This window comes from Dama dama, chromosome 5, assembly GCF_033118175.1.
Source record: "Dama dama isolate Ldn47 chromosome 5, ASM3311817v1, whole genome shotgun sequence".
In the NCBI taxonomy this organism is placed as follows: Eukaryota; Metazoa; Chordata; class Mammalia; order Artiodactyla; family Cervidae; genus Dama; species Dama dama.
In genome coordinates, this window is record NC_083685.1 from 110195987 (window position 1) to 110223316 (window position 27330).

General features: G+C 36.9%; 1 protein-coding gene across 1 annotated transcript; it reads right to left on the bottom strand.

The window, feature by feature from the left end:
* TOP2A (DNA topoisomerase II alpha) lies at positions 1 to 26496 on the bottom strand. The gene is made up of 35 exons (XM_061143967.1): positions 26338 to 26496; positions 25330 to 25485; positions 25030 to 25120; positions 24701 to 24764; positions 23466 to 23611; positions 23181 to 23278; positions 22318 to 22530; positions 21816 to 21989; positions 21515 to 21616; positions 21270 to 21407; positions 20104 to 20242; positions 18950 to 19107; positions 18525 to 18650; positions 18157 to 18267; positions 17907 to 18012; positions 17706 to 17815; positions 17137 to 17229; positions 16624 to 16738; positions 16412 to 16533; positions 14014 to 14162; positions 11765 to 11996; positions 11441 to 11575; positions 11124 to 11324; positions 10751 to 10946; positions 9112 to 9203; positions 8844 to 9008; positions 8634 to 8717; positions 7414 to 7596; positions 7007 to 7097; positions 3052 to 3204; positions 2692 to 2812; positions 2528 to 2571; positions 1987 to 2127; positions 1349 to 1548; positions 1 to 1021 (listed from the first exon to the last, which is right to left on the bottom strand). The coding sequence occupies exons 1-35, from the start codon at positions 26356 to 26358 to the stop codon at positions 893 to 895; spliced, it is 4599 nt and encodes a 1532-aa protein (XP_060999950.1). The 5' UTR covers positions 26359 to 26496; the 3' UTR covers positions 1 to 892.
* Positions 26497 to 27330: the final 834 nt, after the last annotated feature.

The window sequence follows — 27330 nt, forward strand, 5'->3', positions numbered from 1 at the left end:
TTGCAATGTTTACAACATTTTATTAAAGTACAAAATAGTTGGAATTAAGCTAAATAGAAAAACAGTAAATATTTACAAAAACATAGATAACATCACTCAAGTCACACACATGTAATGAATGCAGGAAGGTCTTAAAAAGTTTATAAATTGAAAATTATGGAGGTTTCCCAAAATGGATATAAAAGCTCACTGCTGAGTATGGCATCAATATTCTTTGAGAATATTTTGTTCCTCCTTTGCAATCTGAGGGGACAAGTCAAGTGTTGAGATAATCACAACTTAGGGTCTAATTTTCTTCATTTTATTGACTGTTATAAAGACACAGCCACGGAGTTTTTCTTCAGCTTCTGCTGATATTCAAAAGGATATGAAGAATATGAACAATTTTTCACTGCTTAAAAATTCAGCATATAAAAGGCTGAGTGAGGAGTATTTGGAACTGGAACTACATAGAGTTCTATCTGATGGAAAATTACTTAAAACTAAGATAAAACAGAGAACTAATCATGCTCTACTTCATATTTACTGAAAGTAGGCAGAGTAGAAACTTTTCTGTCAAAGGGCTCCAATTTTAGCTTACTGAACTGTCAAACTGCATTATGCTGAAGTTACCACACAATTACCTCAAGCAGCCAGAAGAGCCTAAAACCACTTTAACAGACCAAAGAACACAGACTCAACACATATACAAGCAGAGAAGAAAACAAAACGCTGTCCAGGAGATGGTCACGGTGTTACACAGCATTATAGAGACAAAGGACACTTGGGCTCTACATACCTAACTTTAATGGTCCTGAACTAAAACTACCTTCCCCAGGCTAAATTCAGAGGGGAGGAAATTGAGACATTTACCTAACTTTAAGATCATTACTTAAAATAATCACCTCACATTTTAAAAGAAATCATCTTCATCTGATTCTTCAAGGTACTTTATAGGTTTCTTTGTTCTTCCAGATTTTGCCCGAGAACCAACAGCTGAGTCCAAGTCCAGATGGAAATCATCGCTTTCCTCCTTGGGTTTCTAAAAAAGAAGAGCGCAAGTAATTTCCAGTATCAACCGGACAGTAGAATTTCAATGAAAAAAATATACCAACAGACTACAACTCAAGGAATTTCTCACCTTCTAACAAGTAGTAAGAAATAGACCAAAGGCAAATCTCTCATTGACTAATTAGTGAAATTTAGCTGTTTTACAACTAAACTCCATAGAGTAAAAGGAATGGGTTTAAATTTATTTTCTTAAAAATGTCCCAAATTATTAGCAGCAAAGCTTGGTTATGTGTTTAAAAATAACTTTTTTTCAGTGAAAAAAAAAACCTATAGTGAAAGGACTGACTAGAATAAATACCTTGCTTGTGACTGCTTTAGAGATCATTTTCTCAAAATTAGAGTCGGAATCATCAGAAGAGGATGGCTTCCTTTTGCGGCGAGTCTTGGTTTTGGGGGCATTAGGCTTTTTAGAGACCTCAGAATCCAAGTCTGGATCCGTTTTGGTTCTTTTTGGCGCAGCCCTTTTCCTGGCGCCTGTGGTCGAGGCGGAAGGCTGACCTGTAACACAGGCATTCATCAGTCGCTCTGAGCTGAACTGCTTCTACAGTGAACTTTCTCGAGCAACTTGTTTTCCGCTTATATTTAATACAGGAAAAGACAACATAATCGAGACTAAAATGCATTAGAGAATCAAGGTGTTCAAGTATCCGATTTTTTTGTAGTTATATGTTTCATGTTAAACGTTTGTAACTGTTTCTAAGTCCCATCCTTGTCATAGATATGAGTTAGGATAACACCTGGCATTTTGAGAAACACTCTTTTTAAAAATCTTTTGACTAGCAATTTTGATTATAAAGATCTAAGGATTTGTTTGCATTTAGACAAGGTCTTTATTTTAATATCTATAGTAAATTTGAAGAATAAAAATTTGAAGTTGACTTGTAGAAGCCAGTTAGTTAATCCCAATATTAACCCAATTCAAAGTCTGAGGCTCACTTTTTGCTGCTGTCTTCTTTGCTGTCACATTCTTTTTAGGAACAGGGTTTATGGTTTCAGTTACAGCTGGGAAATCAGCAGCAGGAGAGCTTGGAGGAGGTGGTACATTATCTTCAGCATCATCAGCATCAAGCTCTGTTACTTCAAATGGGAAGGAAAGTAGTACATATAAGCAGTATATAAAAATCTGTGCTTTGTCCCTGCTCTGAATTCCTGTTCAAACACCATGTCTGTGACTTTTCTGGAATATTTCAAACACACTTTTATAACTTTGCTCTAATTTCTGGGTCCTTCATCAGCAAAGTTAGTTTTTGTATCTCTAGCACAGTACCTGGCAAGCACATGGTTACTTTTCTTATATAAAATGGAGAACTTATTCATGTGCAAAACTGAATCTAATGACCAATATCAATGTAATACTAACAAGAATCCACATTTATTTTCAAAGACAGGACTTGGATAATGTAGTCTGGGTTAGAAGACAGGTGGACCTGAGTGTCCAGTAAAGCAGACATCTCACTATTTTCACTTAAATACCTACCTGATGAGGCACTCTTCAGTGGCTTCAGTTCTTTGTTAGTATGTCTAGAATAAAACAAAACAAAACATCCTGGTGACCAGTTCTAAATGTGTCGAACAACAAGGAATATATCATCAACTATTAAAAACAATCATGATAAAATCCCTATTAGAGAGGATACTTACTTTGGGGAAGTTTGGGTCTTAGGTGGACTAGCATTTGATGGGACAAAATCATCTTGAGTGTCTTCATCAAAATCTGAAAAATCTTCATCTGAATCCAAATCCATTGTGAATTTGGTTTTTGCTGTTAAAAATATACATATGCAAAGAATCAAAGAGGACAACAGGAGAAATAGTTAATCCACAGATTAATATAATATGTCCTGAAGATATAAGCGTCAGTTTAATCTTTGAAAAGATGTCTTAATTTCTCAAAAATTTAATTACTGCTCTAAGGTAACAATTTCTGGGATTATGTGCCTTGAAATACACAGATCATTTGAATCTTTCAGAATATGCAGCATGTTCTTCACTTTTCCTTACCTGCTGCTCTCCGTGACTCTCTCTCTCGTGGAGGGACATCAAAATTACTTTCGTTACTGCTCATATCTGATTCTGAATCAGACCAGGGGTTTCTTTTCTTTGCTTTCTTGATTGGTTTAAATGGCAATGTAGTTTGTTTCTTTGTCTTGGTAACTGGAAAGGAGATAGGAATTAACCATCTTTACATATTCTCTGACTCACTTTTCTCCATCTATCATCCATCTATCCTTCAAATATTAGGTTGGCCAAAAAGTTCATTTGGCTTAAAGTGTAAAAATAAAAGATATATTTTTCATATTTACCAAGGACTTTACTGAACAAAGCAGTCACTAACTGAATGAACTTTTCGGCCAACCCAATACTTAACTCTGTGCTAGTACTGGGAATACAATGGTGAATAGAAACAGACATAGTCCCCCTTGCTAAGGAGCTTATAGCTTGGTCATCTAATCCCATAGTAGTAGTAATCCCACAGTAAATGTGTTTACACAGGGCATGCATCAATAGTATGCATCTGCTAAGTCACTTGCTAAGTCACTTCAGTCGTGTCCGACTCTGTGCGACCCCATCCCTGGGATTCTCCAGGCAAGAACATTGGAGTGGGTTGCCATTTCCTTCTCCAATGCAGAAAAGTGAAAAGTGAAAGTGAAGTCGCTCAGTCATGTCTGATTCTTCGAGACCCCATGGAATGCAGCCTACCAGGCTCCTCCGTCCATGGGATATTCCAGGCAAGAGTACTGGAGTGGGGTGCCATTGCCTTCTCTGAGTATGCGTGTATATGTATATAAATATGAGGTTTTTGCAAGAAAGAGATGTTTGAGCTGAGATCTGAAGGTTAAACAAGAGTTAACTAGTTGAAGGGAAATGGATGACAAACATTCTAGTTCAGGATATAACATGTACAAAAGTTATGTGAGAAAATACAGTGCATTTAGGAAGCTGAAAGAAATCCATTATGGCTGGAAAACAGAAGTCAGGGGGAGAGTGGCTGGTCTTGTCAAGAATTTTGTTTTTAAACAGGGAACTTATATGACCAGATTTGCATTTTTAAAGAGTTCTTGTAGGCTACAGTGTGGAGATGGGAAAGGCCCAAGAATAGCTGCAAGATCAACAGGTTATACTGCTGAAGTCAAGACAAGGGAGACAATTCAAAATGAAAGAATGGCTTGGCCCAAACCTTAAGGGGCATCTAATGGCTGAGTTGAGGAGGTTTAAAGTCACTAAGTCTTGTTAATTCTAAACCCAACTGTCTCTCATACCCACCCTTTGCTATTTATTTCCCTCATCTAGGCCCAAAGATAAGAAGGACAGTCTCCTTACTGGTCTACTTAGTTCTTGCTTCATATACCTAGTTGAACCCAACATATCCATCCTCCCCAACAACCTGGTTTCCTAACTCTCCACAATCTGATATAACTATTTGCTACTATTTTTCAAAATAAACCCTCCCACTCTGCAAAGGGGGCCTTCTCATTGTCCCATGCATATAATTTTTCTTCTCTTAGTCTAGAATATCTAAATCTTATTCAATCTTTAAGACTCTAACCCAAGTGTTATCTCTTTCACAAAGCCTGCATGTACCCACACTGATCCCACTTTCCTCTAAATCACTACAGTGGCTAGTATGTACTGCTTTACTTCTCTTTCCTGATAAACCTCTTGAGGGTACACACCATGCTTCCCCATTTCTTGTGTCCTCACAATATTTGAGATGGTGATGGGAAATGTAAATGCTCAAAATACTTATTTGATTCATTGGTTTTATATGCTAATTGATTGCTTTGTGTTGTTCAGTTGCTAATTTGTGACCCACTCTTTGTGACCTCATGAACTGCAGCCAGGCTTCCCCATCCTTCACTATCTCCTGGAGTTTGCTCAAATTCATGTTCATTGAGTTGGTGATGCTATCTATCTCATCCTCTGCCACCTTCTTCTCCTTTTGCCTTCAATCTTTCCCAGCATTACGGTCTTTTCTAATGAGTTGGCCATTAGCATCAAGTGGCTAAAGTATTGATTGCTAGTAGGTTAAACAGCATAGTACATACAACATACTTTTATTACTTTTTTGGAGGATAACTGTTGTACAACGTTGTGTTGGTTTCTGCCATACAACAATGTTAATCAGCCATAACTATACATATATTCCTTCCCTCTTGAGCCTTCCTCCCATCTTCTTACTACTTCTTTTTCAACACTAAGATGTTTAGGGGACAACAGACATGGTTGGATGGCATCTGGACATGAGTTTGAGCAAACCCTGGGAGACAGTGAAGGACAGGGAAGCCTGGAGTGCTGTAGTCCAGGGAGTCTCAAAGACTCGGACGTGACTGGTCAACTGAACAACAACAAAAGATGCTTCTATTTGTTTTATTCATCTTTGTACTCCCCACAGAACTGAGCACACATTACCTATCAAAAGCAGGTACTCAAGGATAGATATATACATTAATCAATGGAATAGAGTTGAGAATCCATAAATAAACTTCAGATTTTTGGCAAAAGTGAAAACAATTCAATGGGGAAAGTTTTTTCAATATATGGTTCTGGGTCACCTGGATATCCACATGCAAAAGAATGAAGCTGGACCCCTTCCTTATACCATATACAACTTACTTTAAAATTACCTAAATGTAAAAGCTAAAACTAAAAACTCTTAGAGGAAAATAAGGGGTAAATCTTTTCTTCACTTTTTTTGGCTATACCACTGGGCTTGCAGGATCTTAGTTCCCCAACTAGGGATCAAACCTGGGCCCTCAGCAGTGAAAGCATGCAGTCCTAATCACTGGACTGCCAGGGAATTCCCTAGGTGTAAATCTTTATGACCTTGGATTTGGCAAAAGATTAGATATGACACCAAAAATATGAGCAACATCAGAAAAAGATAAATTAGACTTCATCAAAATTAAAAACTGTGCTTCAAAGGACACCATTAAGAAAATGAAGATATTTCACAGGCTGGCAGAAAATATTTGAGAATCATATATCTGATAAAGATCTGGCATCTAGAATATAAAGAACTCTTGCAACTAACTCAACAAAAAAAGACAAATAACCCAATGTAAAAAATGGGCAAAGGATCTGAACAGACACTTCTCCAAAGAAATATAAAAGCCCCTAAGTGGAAACAATCCAAATATCTATCAGCTGATGACCAAATAAATATAACGTGGTATATTCACACAATGAAAAACTATTTGGCAACAAAACAGAATGAAGTACTGATACATGTTACTATATGGTTGACCCCTGAAAACATGTTAAGTGAAGAAGTCAGCCACAAAGGAAAATATTACATGATTCCATTCACATAAAATGTCCAGAATAGACAAATCTAGACACAGAAAGTAGATTGGTGGTTGCCTGGGGGGAGGCGAAGTTGGGAGAAAATGGGGAGTGACCATTAATGGGTACAGTGTTCTTTGTAGGGCAAGATACTGTTCTAAAACTGAGTATACTAAAATCACTGAATGGTACACTTTAAATGAGTGAATCTGGCATATAAGTATGTTAAAACATCTCAATGAAGATGTTAAAAATAAGTAGATATTCAGTAAAGGCATAAACAAATGGTAAGAGTTGTTACTTCTATTTAATTTACAGAGTGAGTGTTAAGTATATCCCAGGTATAGTGCTGAACACTAGGGATAAAACAACTAAGATGTGGTGACTGTCTTCAAGAAACTTTATATATGAATATATTATACAAATTAAAACCTTGTAACTAGCTAGAAAGTGAAACTTAACAAACTGAGCATTTTCTTTAGATCCCAACAAAGTATTTCATTACAAAATGATCTCTTCTAAAATAAATCAAATACCAAGGAAAAAGACAGGGAAGTTCAGATATAGTCCTTCATGTACCTCAAGAACTTCTGAACATCTATGTGGGATATACTAAGTAACAAACATAATTTACTCTCAACTCTACATCATTTTTCTTAAGATGTTTCAATACCTGGCTCTCTTTTCTGCTTCTTTTCCAATCTCTGTTTTAGGCTTTCTATTTCCATTCCATCCTCTCGAGGGCTTCCTTCAGTATTTTCACTCTAAAAGACAGCATGACAAAAATGGTCAAATTCTGCCAACTTATTATTCAGAATAATATAGGGTCAAATATACAAATATATATTTGATCAGAGAGTTTTTTTTTTTTTTTCTGTTTTGGCTAAGAACTCTGAATATCGGTATGGGTAAGACTTTTTCAAGATACTTAAACACTGAAAATAAATCAGGCTCATAAGAATGGGAAGTTATGATGAGTTGATAAATTCCAAACTACGGGATTAGAAGTTTTATGATTAGTTCAGTTCTAAGTGGAAAAATGCATAAAGTGTTTTATGTATAAGCTTTCAAGAGTATTACCTTAATTTTCTTTTTAATTTTCTTTTCTGCCTCTGCTTTCATCTCTATGGTCACGAGGGGGATGACTCTCTTTCCACTTGGAGAAGGCAAAATTTCTGCCATTTGTGTTTTTTTCCCCTTTGCTTTCCCACCTTTTCCAGGAAGTCCTATTTGTTCATCTTGTTTCTCCTTTGCTTCAACAACCTAGAAAAGGTTGATATTGGGGAGGAAGATGGGAGGGAAGTTCAAAAGGGGATATATATACACCTATGGCCGATTCATGTTGAGGTTTGACAGAAAACAACAAAATTCTGTAAAGCAATTATCCTTCAATTAAAAAAAAATGTAAATGGGGTCACACCAAAAAAAAAAAAAAAAGCAAGTCTATAAGCTAAAAAGGACATTACAGCATTGATGTCACTTTATCCCTAGGGACAGAATAAAAGGCAATGATTAACTGATTTCAGTTTGTTACATCTTAAGGTAAATTTGTGATAAGCTATTCAAACATTAAGGCACACTTTGAAAAGTGGAGACAAAAGACTGAGTTTTACATTTGATTCTACAACTTAACCATTGAGGATAAAATGGGGAATCAGAATTAAGAATAAAATACACATACATACACATAAATGTATACATTTATAAACTCAAATAAGCAGAAAGGATGTGATTCCAGTCATGTATCCAATCACTGATTACAAGCTAGACATCCAAACTGAAGTGCAATAATATAAATCTTCATGTTAAAGATTTTAGCTTAATTTATGAAATTAAGATACTTTTTCTTATGTTAATGTTGGAAAACAATATTACTGATTTGGTAAGAAAGGATCTCCTTAAATTACTGATTAGCCAGCCCTGAAGGAAACAGTCTTTGTCCTTTCAGGTTTACCTGGGGGGCTGGGCTGGTGTTCGTCTACATTTAAATTCTCGCTCCCAATAGGTCAAAAATCAACTTTTGTCCTTTCCCCTCTTTGTGTGAAAACTTCTAGGTAGTGTGTTTCCATTTACTTTATTTTACTTTATTCTACTTGTTTACTTTATTCTACTTGTACCATTTACTTTATTCTAACTTGTTTCTAACAATGTGTCACTTTATGTGTTATCTTAAAATGTTTCTTCATGCCTCCTATATTCTTTCTATTGTCAACTGTGAAATTTCCTGACAAACAGGTATATTGCTAGAATACCTTACTTCATTAATACACATTCTAACATAGGCATTATAAACTACGCACCTCCAGCTCTTCAACAAAAGCAGCCAAGTCTTCTTTCCACAAATCTGATGGACTCTTTCTCTTTAATGTTTCTAGCTCTTGCTCCTTCATTAGACAGTCAGAAAATTAAGAGTTAATTTATGTGCACAAACAGCATTTCCCCAAAGCCCACAATTTTCTTTCACCATTAGAATACAACCAAGAAACATGTACTATCCATCAACAACTCACTTTTTCCTTTCTCAGTTTGCACAGTTCATCTTTCTTTTCCTTGGTTAGATACCAAAGAGGCATATCGAGAAGGTAGTTGAAGCTAGGTCCAGAATCTGTTACAGAGTCACTCTTTTCAGTTTCCTTTTCATTGTCACTCTCTTCATTTTCTTCTTCATCTGGAACCTAAACAAGAAATTAAAATGTATCTTTAATAGGAAATGTGAAACATAGACATTAGACTGTACACAATCTCTAATAACATAGAAAATGCTAACCAAGAAATTACCTTTTGCTGGGCTTCTTTCCAAGCCTTCACAGGATCGGAATCATATCCTCTCTGAATCAGAACTTTAATTAACTCTTTCTTAGGCTTATTTTCTATTTAAACAAATGTGAAAACAGACAGTAGTTTTGAGCAATATTTTAGGAAAGGATAAAGTTTTTACCATATTAAGTCAAAAGATTAAAACCGGACATTATCAGGTCTTCTTGCATAAATTTGTACATCCTGGTGGACAACAAGTCTTCTCCCTAAACCACTGATAAATATAAATTACCACAAGGGGGCAGTAAAATCATATATGAGGTGATCTAATCATAACAGAGGGAGAAGGCAATAGCACCCTACTCCAGTACTCTTGCCTGGAAAATCCCATGGACTGAGGAGCTTGGTAGGCTGCAGTCCATGGGGTCTCGAAGAGTCAGACGTGACTGAGCTACTTCACTTTCACTTTTCTGCATTGGAGAAGGAAATGGCAACCCACTCCAGTGTCCTAGCCTGGAGAATCCCAGGGATGGGGTTGCACAGAGTCAGACACGACTGAAGTGACTTAGCAGTAATCATAAACAGAAGACAATCAAAACCTTTATTTCTGATAAATATCAACCTCAATTATACTCTCTGTTCTTTTAATTTCAACACTTAAGCGGGTAAGTTCTTACTGCCACCATCCAAACATTGATTTCTCTTGATTATGGTCTCTTATAATGCATTTGTTTCCTTTTTTCTATAGTACCCCTCTCTCAATGTCTACCACAGTCAATTTATTAGACTTTGAGGGATACTGAATGTTACTAGCTGTGATATAATGAGGTTCTAAGTGCCAATTAACTTGACATAAGTCACACCTTTAGGCCTTCTATATTAACTCTTCAAGAATTGCAGAGTCTCTAGTATTTCCTAAATTCTAGTCAACTAAATATAATCTTTACTTTTTATTTGAGTCATACCCAATATTATTTATTTTAGCTTTGTCTTAAGTAGTAGTATCTGTGAAATTAGGGGACGGAGATGCCACTGTTACAGTATTTTAAAAGACCCATGAATATGTAACTACTAAGCTAAACATTTTTGTGCACCATTAGAAAATTATTCTATGATCACTACGTAACTTGTGTTGTCATGTTTTGGGACTTGCTACTACAACCCACAGTTACCTGGCTTTTCTAGTTAACTCCGGCCAGAGCTGAGGCTTCTAACTTTAGTCAAAACTGTTTTCTTCCTGGTAATACTTTGATTTTGTTGCTTCTGGAATGTCTTAAAATTCCCTTAGACATGACTTTCAGTCTTGAGTATACAATTTATTTATAATATAATCCATTTAAAATCCTCCTTCCTTTTTGGTTTTTCTATCAGACTTATCTCTGCTGTTTATCAATCAGTTTACACAGGGACCTCTACTAGCTCTCCATTCTCTTCTGTCTAAATGTTAACTAATTCCTGATTTCTCAAGATGCTCAGTCTAGGAAAAGCTATCTCTTTTAAATCATAAATGCTTATTTAGATATATGAAAGACACACATGGAACCAGCAGAAATAAATGAATTTTGCCCTCCCTCCCTATCATTCCTCTCACCAAAAATGTTTAAAGAAGTGAGGCAAGATTGTAATTTTAGTATAGGCAGTTATCAGTCCAGAAACATACCAATGATTATTTTGCCATCTATTTTCTCTAAGATAAAGCGAGCCTGATTATTCAGTTTAGCAGATTCAGCACCAAGCATTCCTAGAAGCCATTCTTTTCTTAATCCATAATATTTAAGCCTGAGTTCAAAGAAGTCTCTTAGAATATCCAAAACTGTGTCGTATTTCTTTAAACAGCCTACATGGTCAAAGAGGACCTAGAAAAGAAAAAACAAGATTAGAGTCAACAGTAGATAAATTGGCTAAACTTTAATGGTTTTAGAGGAATGACCTCATTCTGTGAAAATGTAAAAGTAGCCTAAGATATCCTTTAAAAATTGATATTAACCTTTAATATACATGGAAACATGTGTTTATCATAAAACAGGACATACCATAGAGTTGCATGTGAGACTAGTTTGGAGTTTGAAGACTTTGTGTAGTCCAACTCTCTCTGCCTCTGCCAGTTTTTCTTCTGTCATCTTCACAACAAACTTAACAGTGGTGTCTGTGTGGTATTCCCTGTAATCTGTTATGAGAGGGGGTGTCTTCTCAGTGCCATTCAACATGGGCTCAAGAACCTGTTCTTTATACGTCTAAAAGAAAGAATCCTTTTGTAAGTTTTTAAAACTTAGGGTCCTGTATATTCAACATACGTTAGTGTAAAAAATGTTTCCCCATCACAGAAATAAAAAAAGAAATTCTCACTTACCTGGGTCCACGTTCTGATGGGAAGCTCTGAGATTTCAATGGTTGTAGAATTAAGAATAGCCACTTCACCACTAATCACATATTGATTTGGAGCCAGCTCCTCAACAGTACCCTTGAAGTTCTTGTAACTTGGAAGCTAAATTGGTATTTAAAAAAAGAATGTTTTCGAAATGTGATACTAAAACAAATCCCAACAGCATTAAACAGTAAATCTAACTAACATTAAGCAATAAATAAATTTTTATTCTTGTGTCCTCTTTAACTACACCATCTGCTGAATTGAAACCAGAGGAAAACTAAGGTTCTTAGTCCATAGACTAGTTACCATTGGCAAAGGTTCTTCTCCATCCATCAAACGTCTGATGTTATTCACAACTTCACGAACATCAAAGTTGGGGATTTTGCAGGACCACCCAGTACCAATTCCTTCAGCGCCATTTATCAACACCATGGGTATAATAGGAATGTACCATTCAGGCTCAACACGCTGGTTGTCATCATATAAAAACTTTAATGTGTGGTCATCTTTTGCTGGAAATAACAACCGAGCCAAAGGGCTAAAGAAAACAAAGAATGTTGTTTTAGAAAAACATTGGCTTTGACACAACTTTCATGGAAAGAACATGTGTTATCTCAGATATATACATAAAAATTACCTTGGCTTTACCTGTTAATATTCATTTACCAATATTATTTATTGAGTATTTTCTACATACATGTCAAGCACTGCAGATATTAAGTCTCAGTCTTTAAGGAGCTCAGTACAGGTAGATACTCTAGTAGTACAGCCAATGAATGTACATTTTGTCAGGTGGTATGGTAAATGTTAAATAGATAAAGTAGCTAAAATCGGTTGAGGGGCTGCTAAGGAATGGTAAGCCCTTTCTGATAGGATAGTATCTGAACACAGAAGAAACTGAGAGAAAGAGTACAGCAAACAGAGGCCCCAGGAAGTCGGAGGCGCTGAGGGAGTGTGCTTGGCCTGTTGATTATAGGCAAAGAGGTGTGTCTGAAGGAGAGATAGTATGAGATGGAATCAAGACATGGGGAGGGGGAGCACAGATCATATAGGGTCTGGCTTGCTAAAATAAAGCTCTAGTTTTTCTCTGAATGAAGAAGTTGTTTCAGTGCTTAAGAATCCACCTTCCAATGCAGGGGGCAGCGCTTGATCCCTGGTCAGGGAACTAAGATCCCATAGGCCATGAGGCAGCTAGTGAGCCTGTACGCTCTAGAGTCCATGCACCACAACTAAAGAGAAGCTCATGTGCTGCAAAGAAGATCCTGCCTGTGACAACTATGACCTGACACAGCCAAATAAATAAACAAATATTTTTTTAAAAGTTGGAAATTTTTGAACTCGAGTAACCTATTTAAAAAAATTAATCGACTGCCAACAGAAAAAAGGGTGGTAGACTATAATAGTCTATATAATGAATGGGGTGACTAAGTATTTTTCCAGGTCAGAGTCCCCGGGACTTGCTGATGAACTGGATGCAAGTGTAGAGAAAACAAGTCAAAGGTCACTCCAAATTTTTAGCCTGAGAATTAGGAGGATGGTATTTCATTTACTGAGACAGGGACTAAGGGTGTGGTTTTGAACTTATGTTTGTTTTCAGATATTTATTAGATATCCAAGTAGTAAAAGCTGAGAAGCACATGAAACTTAAGAGGTCAGGGCTGGAGCTGAGACTGGATGCATGAGATATCATCCCTGGATGGAAAGGCAGTGTACTTAGTGGAAAGAGATCAGATGAAGAAGCCCCAGGGCAGGCCATAATTTGGAGGTTGGGAAGATGAGAAGGACCTAGTGAAGAAGACTAATAAGGAGGAGAAACAACAGCCTGGTGTCCTGGAGGACAAATAGAGAAAAAAAGATTTTCAGGGATGGAATTATTAATTATGCCCTATGCTGTTGAAAGATTGAATAAGATGACAGTTGAAAATTGACCAATCATAGTGTACTTTCCACAGACTTGTAAAGGAAGTAGAATCTCCACTTGTGGTATTTAAGAAGAATTAGGTTCTAATCTTGACTCTGGCTCAAACTCTATATCAGAGTTTCTTAATCTTGGCACTACTGGGTCAGATAGCTCTGTGCTGTGCGAGTGCTGTCCTGTGCATTATAGAGCGATTAGCAATACCCCTGGCCTCTGCTCACTAGATGCCAGGAGCATGGCTCCCCTAGTCACGACAATCAAAAATGTCTCCAGACATTGCCATATGCCCCCTCAAGGGTGAAATCTATCCTGGTTGATAACCACAGCTCTAGATGGAGAAAAGAGAAGAAAATAAAAAGAAACAAGAGTAAAACATTTATAGTTTGGCAAGGAAACAACATTTTAAGGGATATAAAGGCTAAGCTATCAAACTGAAATAGAATTTTGATTTTCTATTCATTGCAAAGATTAGACTAATTAAACTTTAATGAGCTAGTTTAAAACAATTAAGAATGCAAACATTTGCAGCAAAAATCCATTTTCTGATTAACTGAATTTTTCTGTTTTTGGTCAATTAACTCTTACAATACTTCAAAATTGGAAATGGCAATTTACTAAAAATTGGAATCATACCCACCTGAGCATTGTGAAGATGTATCGAGGACTAGCAGAGTCCTTGCCACCATGCAACCTGGTACCAAACTGACCAATGGGCTGCAAAAGGTTCAGATTATTGCTGCCCACAAAGTTCTGAGCCAAATTGATAATGGTCATCATTAGTGACATCTGGGGGAAAAAAAGATTCATTAGTCTCATCCATAGCCTCTCAATAATAATGTGTCTATTGTTATGACTATATTTCACTATAATCCTGTAAGGTTTTATGAAGTGTAGATGTTTATTGGCTTTTCCAAGATAAATATCATGGCAGACGTAGTACCTAAACCTAAGACTTCTGGCTCCTAGTTCAGGGTGCTTGCCTTCCAGCAATTTCTATCAAGTCTTAACCCTGAAGGCTCTATTCACCCTCTGCAGAATGAAGTATTTCCTCCTTTGTGTTAAACACTTTACTCCTTTCTATTCTAGCATGTTTCACTCTATTCTATAGTTGTGTGAGTGCATATGCACATGTGTGGTAGCCCTCTGGCTTAACTGTGATTATATGTTAAAGGTAGAGAATATATATAATTTAACTTTGTATACCACCCTTATGGCAGAAAGTGAAGAAGAACTAAAGAGCCTCTTGATGCAAGTGAAAGAGGAGAGTGAAAAAGTTGGCTTGAAGCTCAACATCCAGAAAACTAAGATCATGGCATCTGGTCCCATCACTTCATGGCAAATAGATGGGGAAACAGTGGAAACAGCGGCTGATTTTATTTTTCTGGGCTCCAAAATCACTGCAGATGGTGACTGCAGCCATGAAATTGAAAAGTACTTACTCCTTGGAAGAAAGTTACGACCAACCTAGACAGCATATTAAAAAGCAGAGACATTACTTTGCCAACAAAGGTCCGTCTAGTCAAGGCTATGGTTTTTCCAGTGGTTATATATGGATGTGAGAGTTGGACTATAAAGAAAACTGAGCGCAGAAGAATTGATGCTTTTGAACTGTGGTATTGGAGAAGACTCTTGAGAGTCCCTTGGACTGCAAGGAGATCCAAACAGTCCATCCTAAAGGAGATCAGTCCTGGGTGTTCATTGGAAGGACTGATGCTGAAGCTGAAACTCCAATACCTTGGCCACCTGATGTGAAGAGCTGACTCATTTGAAAAGACCCTCGTGCTGGGAAAGATTGAGGACAGGAGGAGAAGGGGATGACAGAGGATGAGATGGTTGGATGGTATCATAGACTCGATGGACATGGGTTTGGGTGGACACTGGGAGTTGGTGATGGACAGGGAGGCCTGGTGTGCTGCAGTTCATGGGGTTGCAAAGAGTGGGACACAACTGAGTGACTGAACTGAACTGAACTGAACTCTGTACATGATAAGCATTAAACAAATATTTACTAGGTGAACACCTACAAAGTACCTGCTATACTTTGATTTGAAGCAATAAGCAAGACAATCATATCTTGAAAAATCTAGAAACTTATAGGCTATTTTATTCTTTAAAACTGTTTTATATAATAAATGCAAAAAACCAATTTCAATTACAAAATAAAAAACAAATAGATGTATGTTTGTATAAAGGCAATCAATTCAGACATATATTAAAAATTGGAAAACTGCCCTTTCCCATTCCCAGGGATAACCAAAGATAACAGTTTAGAGTATATTATTATTCTGCTCTTCTTTTCCCTCATTTGATAATAGATCATGGATGTTCTTCAGTGTTAGTACCTATAGATATGTTGTTGTTGCTAAGTCATGTCTGACTCTTTTGTGATCCCATGGACTCTAGCCTGCCAGGCTCCTCCTCTGTCCATGGGATTTCCCAGGCAAGAATACTGGAGTGGGTTGCCATTTCCTTCTCCAGGGGATATTCCTGACCCAAGGATAGAACCTGGGTTTCTGGCATTGGCAGGCAGATTCTTTATCTCTGAGCCACCAGAGAAGCCCCCACCTATCAGTTATATCACTGATTCCATGTACAGATGTCATAATTTATAATAATTTTCCAATTGATGGACACTTTCCATGTCTAAATTTTGGCATAACAAAGTTATAGCAAACATCACTAAATATTAACATCTTTGAATGTAGATCCTTGCCTATCTTTTTGATTATAGTAGCCTTGTGTTAGACATTCCTTTCTCCAAGGGATCCTCCCAACCCAGGGATCGAATGTGGGTCTCTTGCATTGCAGACATATTCCTCACCCTCTGAGCCACCAGGGAAGCCCATTATAGGAACATTATTTTTATAAACAGATTGTTAGTGACAAAATAGGCAATTTTATAGTTTGATATATTTCACCAAATTGTTCTCTACTATGGATGTACCAGCTTATACTTTCACCAACTGTTTGGAGAATGACTTTGCAGGTATTTCTCCTATAATGCTTTCTGGAAACATTATAGATTATGTATTTACCTCACCATGATGATAAGAGGACATCTCAGCTACTGACCCAGCTAACTGGGCAACCTTCACTTCTCGCTTGTCATTCCGTTTGAAACATGTAAACAAAACCTTTCTCTGACCTGGTTTCAAACCTTCAAAATGAAAGAAGTGCAAATATTAATATCCTTAATTTAATCATTTCTAGGCATTGATTTTCATCTTATGGTAAAAATAGAACTCACCATCTACCATAGATGGGATAGATCTTTCATTATCAGAATTTGAGAACAGGATAAGTTCCTTGTTTATGAAGTCATTGTATGTCAGATATGTGGTAGCTTGCCCATACAAATAATCCTGAGGAACCAAAGAGAGTATTACATGATCTAGTTTAAGATAAAAAACATCACTGGTCTTAACAATGCTTAATGCAAAAATAAAACAAAGTATTATCATTTCTATGATAATTCTTAAAGTCCTTCAAAAACAAAGAATTATAAAGTATTTTATGTTTTAAAGACAAAGCAAATTTACTTGCTGCACAATTAGGAAAAACGTTTATTGACTGTAGTTTCTTTCAGATCCAATTATGCTACAATCATTAAATAAAAATAAGGATATTTATAGGTAGTTATCTATTAACTTTTTTTTTTACTGAAACATTTATTTAGTAACCTTAATTTGCTATACTATCAATTCTAAAAGGTCAGTATTTAAATAGTACATTTTGTGGGATATATTTAAAATTTTCTTACCTCAGGAAGGCCAAGTAACTTTCGTTGCCTTCTATCTTCCATGAAATGAGTTAACCATTCCTTCCGATCATCTATCTGCTTTTTGCTAAAGGCCTACAAATTAGAAGATAAAAAAGATGTTACTGGCACTAACAGATATCAAAATATTTCTCCTGGAAAAAACTAACAAACCACAAAAACTCAGTTTCTAAAATATCTGATTCCTTTCTTTGGAATATGTGTACTGAAAATCATCTATTTTATAAAACATTTTATTATATGAAAATTTAAATGTTTCAGTTGACTAGTTAAACACTGATTTCTAAAACCAGTGTGTGTATGTGCTCAGTTGTGTCTGACTCTGCAACCCAAGGGACTGTAGTTCACCAAGCTCCTTTGTCCATGGGATTTTCCAGTCAACTATACTGGAGTGGGCTGCTATTTCTTTCTCTAGGGGATATTCTCAACCCAGGAATGGAACCCATGTCTCTTGCATCTCCTGCATTGGCAGGCAATTTTTTTTTACCACTGTGCCACCTGGGAAGCCCCTCTAAAACCAGAATGTATTTGTGAAATACACTCAAACTAACCAGGCTGATTGCAGCATCATCTTCGGGACCGGAATATTTGAATTGGATACGATGTCTTTTCATATCTGCAAAGTACTCTTTAGCTTCCTTTGATGTGCTGGTACCCAAACCTACAAAAGCAAGAACACCAAGTTACTCCATATAATTCTGTACAACGGTATATAACAAAATGAGAAGTTCTATGCGAGTTTCAGTACAAACCTTTGTAATACTTGACTTTCCATTTTTTATGATTTGGTGTAGAACTCTTCCATTCTTCAAACTCAGGAAGGCTATAGAATGCCATTTCTTGCTTGTTTTTAGACACCTGAGGTAAAAAACACATTGCTTTGGCTTTCCACACTGCTGGGATCCCTGCATACCATCATACATCACTGAGGTTATATGTGTGTCCAGGGTTGAGGAGTAGAGCCTTCAAATATCCATTATGGTATCTTAGAAATTAGTATACCTTTACAATGGGAGTGATAAATTCCTCCAAAAAACGATGTCGCAGAAGAGAGGGCCAGTTATGATGGATAAAATTAATCAGCAAGCCTTTGATATGGGAACCATCTTGGTCCTAGAAATATATGGAAAGCCAAACACAAAGATTTGCTTAGAAACTAAAAAAAATTGTGACTGACATATTGGCAATTTCTCAAAAGATTTTCTGTGGGGATTAAAAAAAAAAAAAAAAAGCTATTCAAATTTAGGCTCACTTAACTTGTATTATATAATATACATAAAATAGAAACATATCTTATTAGATGTGGACTAAAGATAATTTCCTTTCATGGCAGGAAAGCAATGCAACAATAAGACATGTTTAATACTGACCTGATCTGTCATAATCATTATCTTTCCATAACGTAGAGTCTTCAGTGAATCTTCATCTTCATAGTTTTTCTTGTACTGAAGACCCACAATCTTGATTATATTGTTAATTTCAGCATTTTCCATTATCTGAAATGGACATATAGCCAAAAAAGTAAGATTTTGTTTACAAACTTTAAAGGAACAAAGAATTATAAGAGTATATGTTGCTTGGGTTTTTTCAAACTCCAGTATTTTTGAGTTATTAGCAGCAGCCTATACTTTACTAAGTCAGAAAGATCTGTTAAGATATGCTACATTATACCCAATTTTCTAAAATAACGACAAACTAAGATATGTTTAAAAATATCTTATATATATCTTATATCCTCCCAATAAGGGGATGAAATATAGGCTTAGATTCTGAAGATAGGTTTTATATACTCTACCTGTTTATGAGAAGCTTCTCGAACATTGAGTATTTTTCCTCTAAGAGGGAAAACCCCATACTTGTCTCTCCCAACCACACCAAGGCCTGAAACAGCTAAAGTTTTAGCTGAGTCTCCCTCTGTCAGGATAAGTGTACACTCAGTAGAGTTTCGACCTCCTAAAATAAATGAATATTAGCATATTTAGTTCAACCTCAAATATACTAACTCAGACATGTAATAAAACACAAATAACTTACAATTCATAACAAGTTGGCTTGAGAGTCAAATAGGGCTAAGTAATTGGACATATAGTTTAACTAAAGTTTAAAAGTTAATAAAGTCTTAGTTTCTTAGACTAATTTTTCATGATTATACTGTTGCTAAACATTTGCTTGATCATATTACATTTAACATATTTTGTGGGTAATGAAGTTTAGCACATGCCTCCAAAATATGGCACCTTGATTATCTTAAGCTCAGGGAGTTTTGAGAAAAGAAAACTTTGGTAGAAGCAAGAAGATCTCTCTGATCTCTCCTCTAGACTTCTCCCCTGAAGCAGATCATAAGATCCTCACACAGGAGTTGCTCGCCTTAAACCCAGAAGAAAGGAACATTTTAATCTAAGATTAAAGGTCACCAAGAAGAATCTGAATGAAAAGGCCATGCTAAATTTCCCCAGGTTTACTATTATCAGCTAATAATCACTGTCCTATCATATCTTTCCAGAACTTTGCATTCTTCATCAAAGCTAGCATAAAACCACTTAGGTTTAGCCATTTTTTGGGGTTTTCACTACCTTACAAATTTTCTGGTCACATGAAACTATATTAAATAAATACACTTGCTTTTTTCCTGTTAATGTCTGTCATTTTATTTTTCAGAGATAGCCAGGGACTTAAGAAGGTTGAGACTTTTTCCTCCTCTACATTAGGTAATAGATTACTGTATAAACATTCTTGTTTTATACACCAAAATAATCATTTCAAAACTATTTGTAACAGTTAAAAACTGAAATGACCCAAGTGTTCAGTAACAGAGAACTGGTTGATTTTTAACAAAGTACAAATATTCTGTTGAATATTAAGTGTCAAGGGAAAAATATCCACAGTATGCTGTCAATGAATCAAATCAAATAAGTATAGATTTAAACTTTGGAAACATTAAATGTGTACCTGCATCATTGGCATCATCAAGTTTGGGAATTCCTTTGATTCTGTTATGTTTTACAGCAGAACACTTCTTGTTTAACTGGATTTGAGCCTTAAATTTCACCCAATTTAGTATACTTTCTACAATACCACAGCCAATTGCCTGAAAAGGAGAAGATTCATGTTAGAGAAGAAGAGTTCTGTCAGAAATACAGAATACAGATGAACTCCCACAAAAATGGGCAGAATATGGCACATCTTCCTGTCTGAGGTTATCACTACTGAGGGAGCTGGTTCCTTTGGGTTTTCATCCAATATTTACTGACTACATACTTATTTGGTGCCAGGCACTGAGCTCCAAGTGAAGATCTAGTGGTTAAAACAAATTAGCCGTGGTCCTTGTCCTAAAAGAGTTTGGTATACAACAAGGAAGACAGAAATAAAATGAGTGATTACAGTGTGAAGAGATAAGTGGAAAGCATATCATGTATATATGGCCAGTGTCTTATGGGAACAAATTTTTAGGGAAATGAATAGAAAGTAAAGGTTTTCCTAAAGAAACGACAATTAAGACCTAAAGTAGTCAGCCAAGTGAAAAGCATTTCAGGCAGGGTAATCCCTCTGTCTGAAATGTGAAAAACTTCTAAGGAGGGAAACAGTACTCTGTTTTTTGAGTAATTTAAAGCCAGTAGGAGTGAGGCTTAGGTAATGTGGAAAAAGTGGTACTGAGGTAAGGCTGGAAATGGTAGCCTACATTCTTGTAGGCTGAATTAAGGAATTTAGGTTTATGCAACCTAGTAGTTGGTTGGGGCCTTTGACTAAAACAGGACATAGTTTTGTTTTTTGGGGGTGAGGAAGTTCCATGAATGGCCATAGTGAGTATGGAGAGAACTGATTCAGTTTTGGATGTGTCCGCTGAGAGCAACTTAAGGCATTCAATGCTTGGTAAGTAGTTAGATGAGATAAATTCAGAAGTGATCTGAACTGGTGACATGTAATGGGCAAATAAATAGAGACGGCATATAGAAGATAATTAAGGGCTTGGTGAGACCTGGTAAGAGGTAAGGGTTGTTTTTTCCTTTTCAGAGAGAAAAGACATGTGGGAGGAATTTTGGTTTCTGCAGAGCTGAGAAGGGCAATGGAAAATAAAAGAAGATGCTTCTATCTTTTATTTCCTTCTAAGTACTCACAGCTTTTATGAATTTTTCACTCAGCTGGCATGTTGATCCAAAGCTCTTGACTTGTAAAGTCATGTTCTCTTTTGTCTGGGAGTCAAAGGTTGGGTTTTCAATTAAGGCATTCACAAAAATCCACATGTGATTTTTTACCTGCAGTAAAAATTGACAGTAAATTACTAAAAATTTACTCTTGCTTTATTTATAGACTTTTGCTTCTTCCTTGACTTGCAAGAAAGAACAGTGTTAAAGTATCATACCTGATGGGCTTTTACTGCAACACCACCTTTGTTCTTTTTCTTCACAACATCAACAAGTTTAGTCACAATCTGATCAGCTACATAATCAACATGTCTGCCACCCTAATAAGGAAAAATACCAAACTGTAAATCCATTATCCTCAAAATTGTAATAATAATCAAACATTTAAAAAAAGCTAATTTAGCTCCCTTGATGCCAAGGTAGCCAAATATTCAAGTTCATTTTATATATTTAAAACAAGAATACTTATATGAAATGTGTAAAGATAAATCATGATTGATAACTCAAAAATAAAATTACCTTGGAAGTAGCAATGCTGTTGACAAAGCTAATTTGCTGAAAGCCTTTTTCACTCATTGTTAAACATACTTCCCACCTGTGGTTTACTTGTTCATGGATAATTTTCAATGGATTGCCAGTTTCATCTACCTTATCCTTCAGATACAGATCTACATAGCTACGGAATCCTTTCACCTAAAAAATAATAGTATTAATTTTTTTTAAGTAAACGAAAAAGTAGGTTATAAAGATTTTTCAAAACTAAAGAAATGGTGTTTACTGATATGTATAAGAGGATGGTCATTAAAGGACACAAAAGGATTTATTTAGAAGATTCTTTGAGAAAGACTTCAGTGAACTTAAAATGAGTTAACTGATTTTTAAAAGTGGCATAATGCTTTCTTTCCAGGAACATATCTGAGAAGTGGTAAGAAAAACAAATGGGAGGAAAAAAAAAAAATCAACTTTGTTTTTGACAATGGTCACAAAGTACCTCACTGCCCACATCCAGTAAAATACTTACTGGAAGCCTATTTCCATTGAGATAGACCTTGACATCTTTAGTGGATCCAGCAATATCATATGCTCTTCTAACCATCAGCGCAACAATATCTTTGTCTAGGCTTTGCATTTTAAACTTAGACAAATCAGGGTGGAAGGTAATACATGTATAATCTTCTCCACTAAAGGGTTTGAGTTCCATCTCACCAGCTTTCCCCATGTTATCCATCCATGTCTATGGAAATACAGAATAGAGGAGAAAAAAAAAAAAAAGAATAGAGGAGAGAAAAAAATTCAAGTTATCTCACAAACTAGAATTAAATAACACAAATTTACAAGTCCTTAAAAAAAAAAAAAGAAAACAACAAACCAACCCCCACCCTTCAACTCCCCTAATATACATTTATGAGTAACTTTCTTTGAGCTTCCCTAGTGGCTCAGATGGAGAAGGCAATGGCACCCCACTCCAGTACTCTTGCCTGGAAAAACCCAGGGACAGGGGAGCCTGGTGGGCTGCCGTCTATGGGGTTGCACAGAGTCGGACACGACTGAAGAGACTTAACTGCAGCAGCAGCAGCAGCAGCAGCAGTGGCTCAAGAGGGTAAAGTGTCTGCCTGCAATGCAGGAGGCCCGGGTTTGATCCCTGGGTGGGGAAGATCCCCTGGAGAAGGAAATGGCAACCCACTCCAGTACGCTTGCCTGGAAAATCCCGTGGATGGAGAAGCCTGGTAGACTACAGCCCGTGGTGTTGCAAAGAGTCGGACAAGGCTGAGTGACTTCACTTTCCCTTTCCCATGATTTAATAGATTATGTTAAACCATTAATGCCACTATAAATTGCTACAGCATAATTTATAATCAAGGCACAAGATACTCATTTACTTACCTGTTTGAACATTTTCTTGTATTCTCTACTTGCTGTTTCCACAGTAAATTTGGTACTGAATATGTTACACAGTTTGGCTCCATAGCCATTTCGACCACCTGGGCAAATAATTGTAAAATACTATTTAATTGTTCTTATCTCATTTATAGCTTTATTTCTTAATCATTGGCAATGCTATTTAATTATAGAGATTTATTCCCATATTTTTAACCTTTAGGCTACAATCTTTTAAAAGATGTATTTTTTTAGCAACAAATGTGTTTTTTATTTTCCTCAATACTCTACCTGTTACTTTCTTTTCTTCATCATCATAGTTGCTAGAAGTTAGGAGCTGTCCAAAGATGAGAGCTGGGACATACATCTTCTCAACTTTGTGTTCGACAACAGGAATACCTTTTCCATTATTCCATATACTAATTAAATTGTTTTCCCTAAGAAAAGATTGAATTTTTTTTGTAAAACAGATGTTAAGCTAGTGTTTAATTCTTTTCATATTTAAATACCATTGTCTCTAAAACACACACGTCTCAATTTCTTTATGACTCTTTTTCATATATACCTCTGAAATTCAGCATACTTAGTTCCTAACACTCATGAAATAGGAGCCAAGAGGGGAAAAAAAAAAAAAAAAAATCAATCCTTTTCCAACACCTGAGCAGACACTGATAATACTGAAAAAATATGAAGCTTTAAAATGTTAGGATAAACAAAGGGAAATGACTTATGCCCAACGGAAAGAAAAGGACAAAATTTGGAAACAATATTATTATAGTGCTTTTAAGAGGATCATTTGCACTGTCCCAGCTCCCTTAGCTCTCCCACCTGACAAAGCACTCTGGCAAAACAAATATGAAAGGGCATTATCAATTGTAAACGTCCCTGCTCACCAATAAAATGTTCAAAATTTATTTGGACTTTTATTTTAGTTCTAACGACACATACTATGGTTCTTATTACACATAGCTTAAAACTAGCTTAATATTTTTTAAAAGACTATGGTGTCAAGTCCTTAGGAGCACTGAAGCACATCATTAACACATTTCCCAAAAAGAATCTAAAGTATAGTTTATGTTATAACTGATTAGGATAACAAAGGGAAGCAACACCCTGACTACCCACAAAAGGATGTTTATAAGCAGAAATGTTAAATCAAATTATTCTTTATCACCACCTGCTGGTTTACTGTTTGAATAGCATAATGAGAAAAAGTTATAGCTATAGACTCTGGAATACTTAGAGAACTTATTAGAGATGTTTATTGAAATATTTGGAGATAAAATGTTATAATGTCTATAATTTATTTTGAAATGATTAAAAAATATAGATGGTACCAATATGGCAAAGTGTTGATAACTGTTGGATCTAGATGGTAGGTATCTAGATTGTTCATTTTAGCAATCTACCTTTCTGCACTTTTGCAAAATTCCATTTAAAAAAGCTCAACTTTACTATAAATCAAATAAATGCAGTTAACAGCAACAGGGTGCTATAAAAAACAAAAGACTAAGCAGGAGACTTACGGGTCAATTGTGATTCTAATACAAGACATTTTTGGGTCCCTTTGTTTGTTGTCTGCAGCATTGACTGAAAGAAAATACACATTTGTAAAAACTTAAAGTATTTTAGAAAACACTCTTTACCTCTAAGATATAAAAACAAAAAAAATCTCAAGCAGTGCAGGAGTAACATTAATGAGGTATTCATTTAGCAATTTTTATTCATAGAACTGTTTTTAAGAACTCAACTTCCTAGATTCCTGCAGACTGCCTAACCTTTGCCAACTGTTTTTTGCTAGGAATAATACTTGTCACATCTGACCAGTAGATCTTTGTATTAAGAATATACTTACCTAGAATCTCATCAAAGATTTTGTACAAACCAGGAACATAAGTGACTTCCCTATAGTTAATGCCAGTATCTTCATCATAAACCCACATTTGCTGAAAATAAGACAAAGAAACATGGTTACTTTGTATATTTTCTTTGTTTTATTATCACGGTTAGTGTAAAGTCTTCTGAATTAGTATGACAATGTAGATGATAGCTTAGGTCAGTTCCAGAAGACAAAGTACATGAAATATAGAAAATTAACCTGGAAAAGTATTCATCTTAACTGCTTAGTAACTACATTTAATTAGCCTGATTTTACCTGGGTCACTGATTCCACAGAGCCAATGTAGGTGTCTGGGCGGAGCAGGATATGTTCCAGTTGTGTTTTCTTTTGATAGATTCTTTCAATAGACAATCTTTTCTTAGCATCTTCATTTTTCTTTGTTTTGCTGACTTGCATATTTTCATTTACAGGCTAGCAATTTTTTAAAAAATTGAAGAAAAGGGATTTTGAATCATAGGTTTATCAGAAACCAGAAACAAAATACCTATCATAGTGATCTGCTTACACACACCAAAACAAATCACAGCCTTTTGGTAGGTACCAGTGGAGCTGACATAGTTTTGTACAAACATGGCAATATAAGTTAACTGCAGCAGGTTCCCCCGAAGTGTCAGTTTAAACAGACATATTATTTTGCCATGTGTATCTGACATGGAAATACTTTCATGCGTTAGATGCCATCAACAGCACACACCCCCTTCTTTCAGGTACTCCACACATATCTACTGAGTGCCTACCAGGTCTCAGGCACATAATAGATTCTACAGTAGCAGTTTGGGAGGATACGGATCCCATCCTTTGGACACGTTAACGTGTTAAACACAGGAGGGACGTATTTTGAGCATCTCGGACCTGCCGGCTCCATAGTGGGAACCCCGTTCCTTGCTCTGCACTGTCCAAGGTCAGGGTCTTCCAATCCCATTTTCAGCCCCAGGTAGGAGAGGAATCTCTCAGTGCCGCGTAAAGCTACATGCGACCACGATCCCATCGACCTACACCGCGATCAAATGAACCTCTAGAAACTGAAACACAACGCCGCACCCTAGAAGCCAGTACAGCCGACAATACTTCACTACTAGCACCAGAAAAAGGTTTCAGTCTCTTCGCGATCACGCAGAGCCCAGGGGACCCGGGTAGACGCGGAAAACCCGCGCCCAGCCCTCCGCGGCCGGACCACGACCCGGACGCCTCTCTCTCACGGGCAGCCGGAGAGATGCCGGGCCTCGCTGAGGCTCCGCGACGCGCCCCTTCCGCGAGCTGTACCTGTAGTGGCGACACCTCCATGGTGACGGTCGTGAAGAGGCTCGAGAACCCTGCAAGTGACTAAACCGGTGGGACCCTCGAGACAATCACGGAGCAAGCCTCTTCTCCACAGACGCACGTCGGTTAGGAGAGAGCTTCCACTCCGGTTTGAACCTTCCGCTAGCCCGCCCAAACCAGATAGGCCAATCGTTGACGCGTTCTCACCAGTTCCGTCCCGAGAAACCAATCAGAGCTGGTCTTTTATATTCACCAATAAACAGCTGAGCTAGCCGGGGCCCGTTCGAATGAACCAATTAGACGAGGGAGGCGGACTAGAGGGTTTTAAAAGACACCACTCGAGGTCATAGCTGAGGAACGGACAGGGAATCTAGCCAATGAGGAGGGCTAGTTTGTTCTCCTTGTATAACTCTGGAAAGATGCGCTGTAGAAGTGGGAAGGGGTTTTCTGAGGTCCAGGTTTGGGTGAAAAGAGAAAGGAGAGGATATGTATCCCCGGAGCTGTTATCTTCTTTCAGATCCCTAAAATCTGAGGACTGTCCTCCATCCTGATTTTTTTTTTTTAATTGAGAGAAACGGGAGCCCTAGCTCCGTTTCCTGGGAAAACTGAGCGCGAGCTTTCTGGACAAGATGCCGGGGTATTTGGTTCAGTTCAGCAAACCAGGTGTCTGCCTCAAAGCCCGCCCTCCCGCCCCTCGAATTTATCTTTGAAGAAACAAAAGCCATACTTGGCCGTACGTGAACGTAGCTTGGGTTTTCGTATAATGGCAGCGCATAGAGAGGCCACATAGAGAGACCAGCGTTCAAAACCCCCGAAAGAGCGAAAGAGCGGCTTGAGGCAGCGACTTGTCAATCAAAGGGGATAATTTATAGTCACCGCCTCAGGAGTTGAGGATGGTTTAGGTGCCATTCTAAGACAGTAACTTTTTCCTCAGACCACCAGCAGAATGCCTCGTAGTTGTTACTTTTGCTCTTTCTCTGTATTGTTCCCTGAACC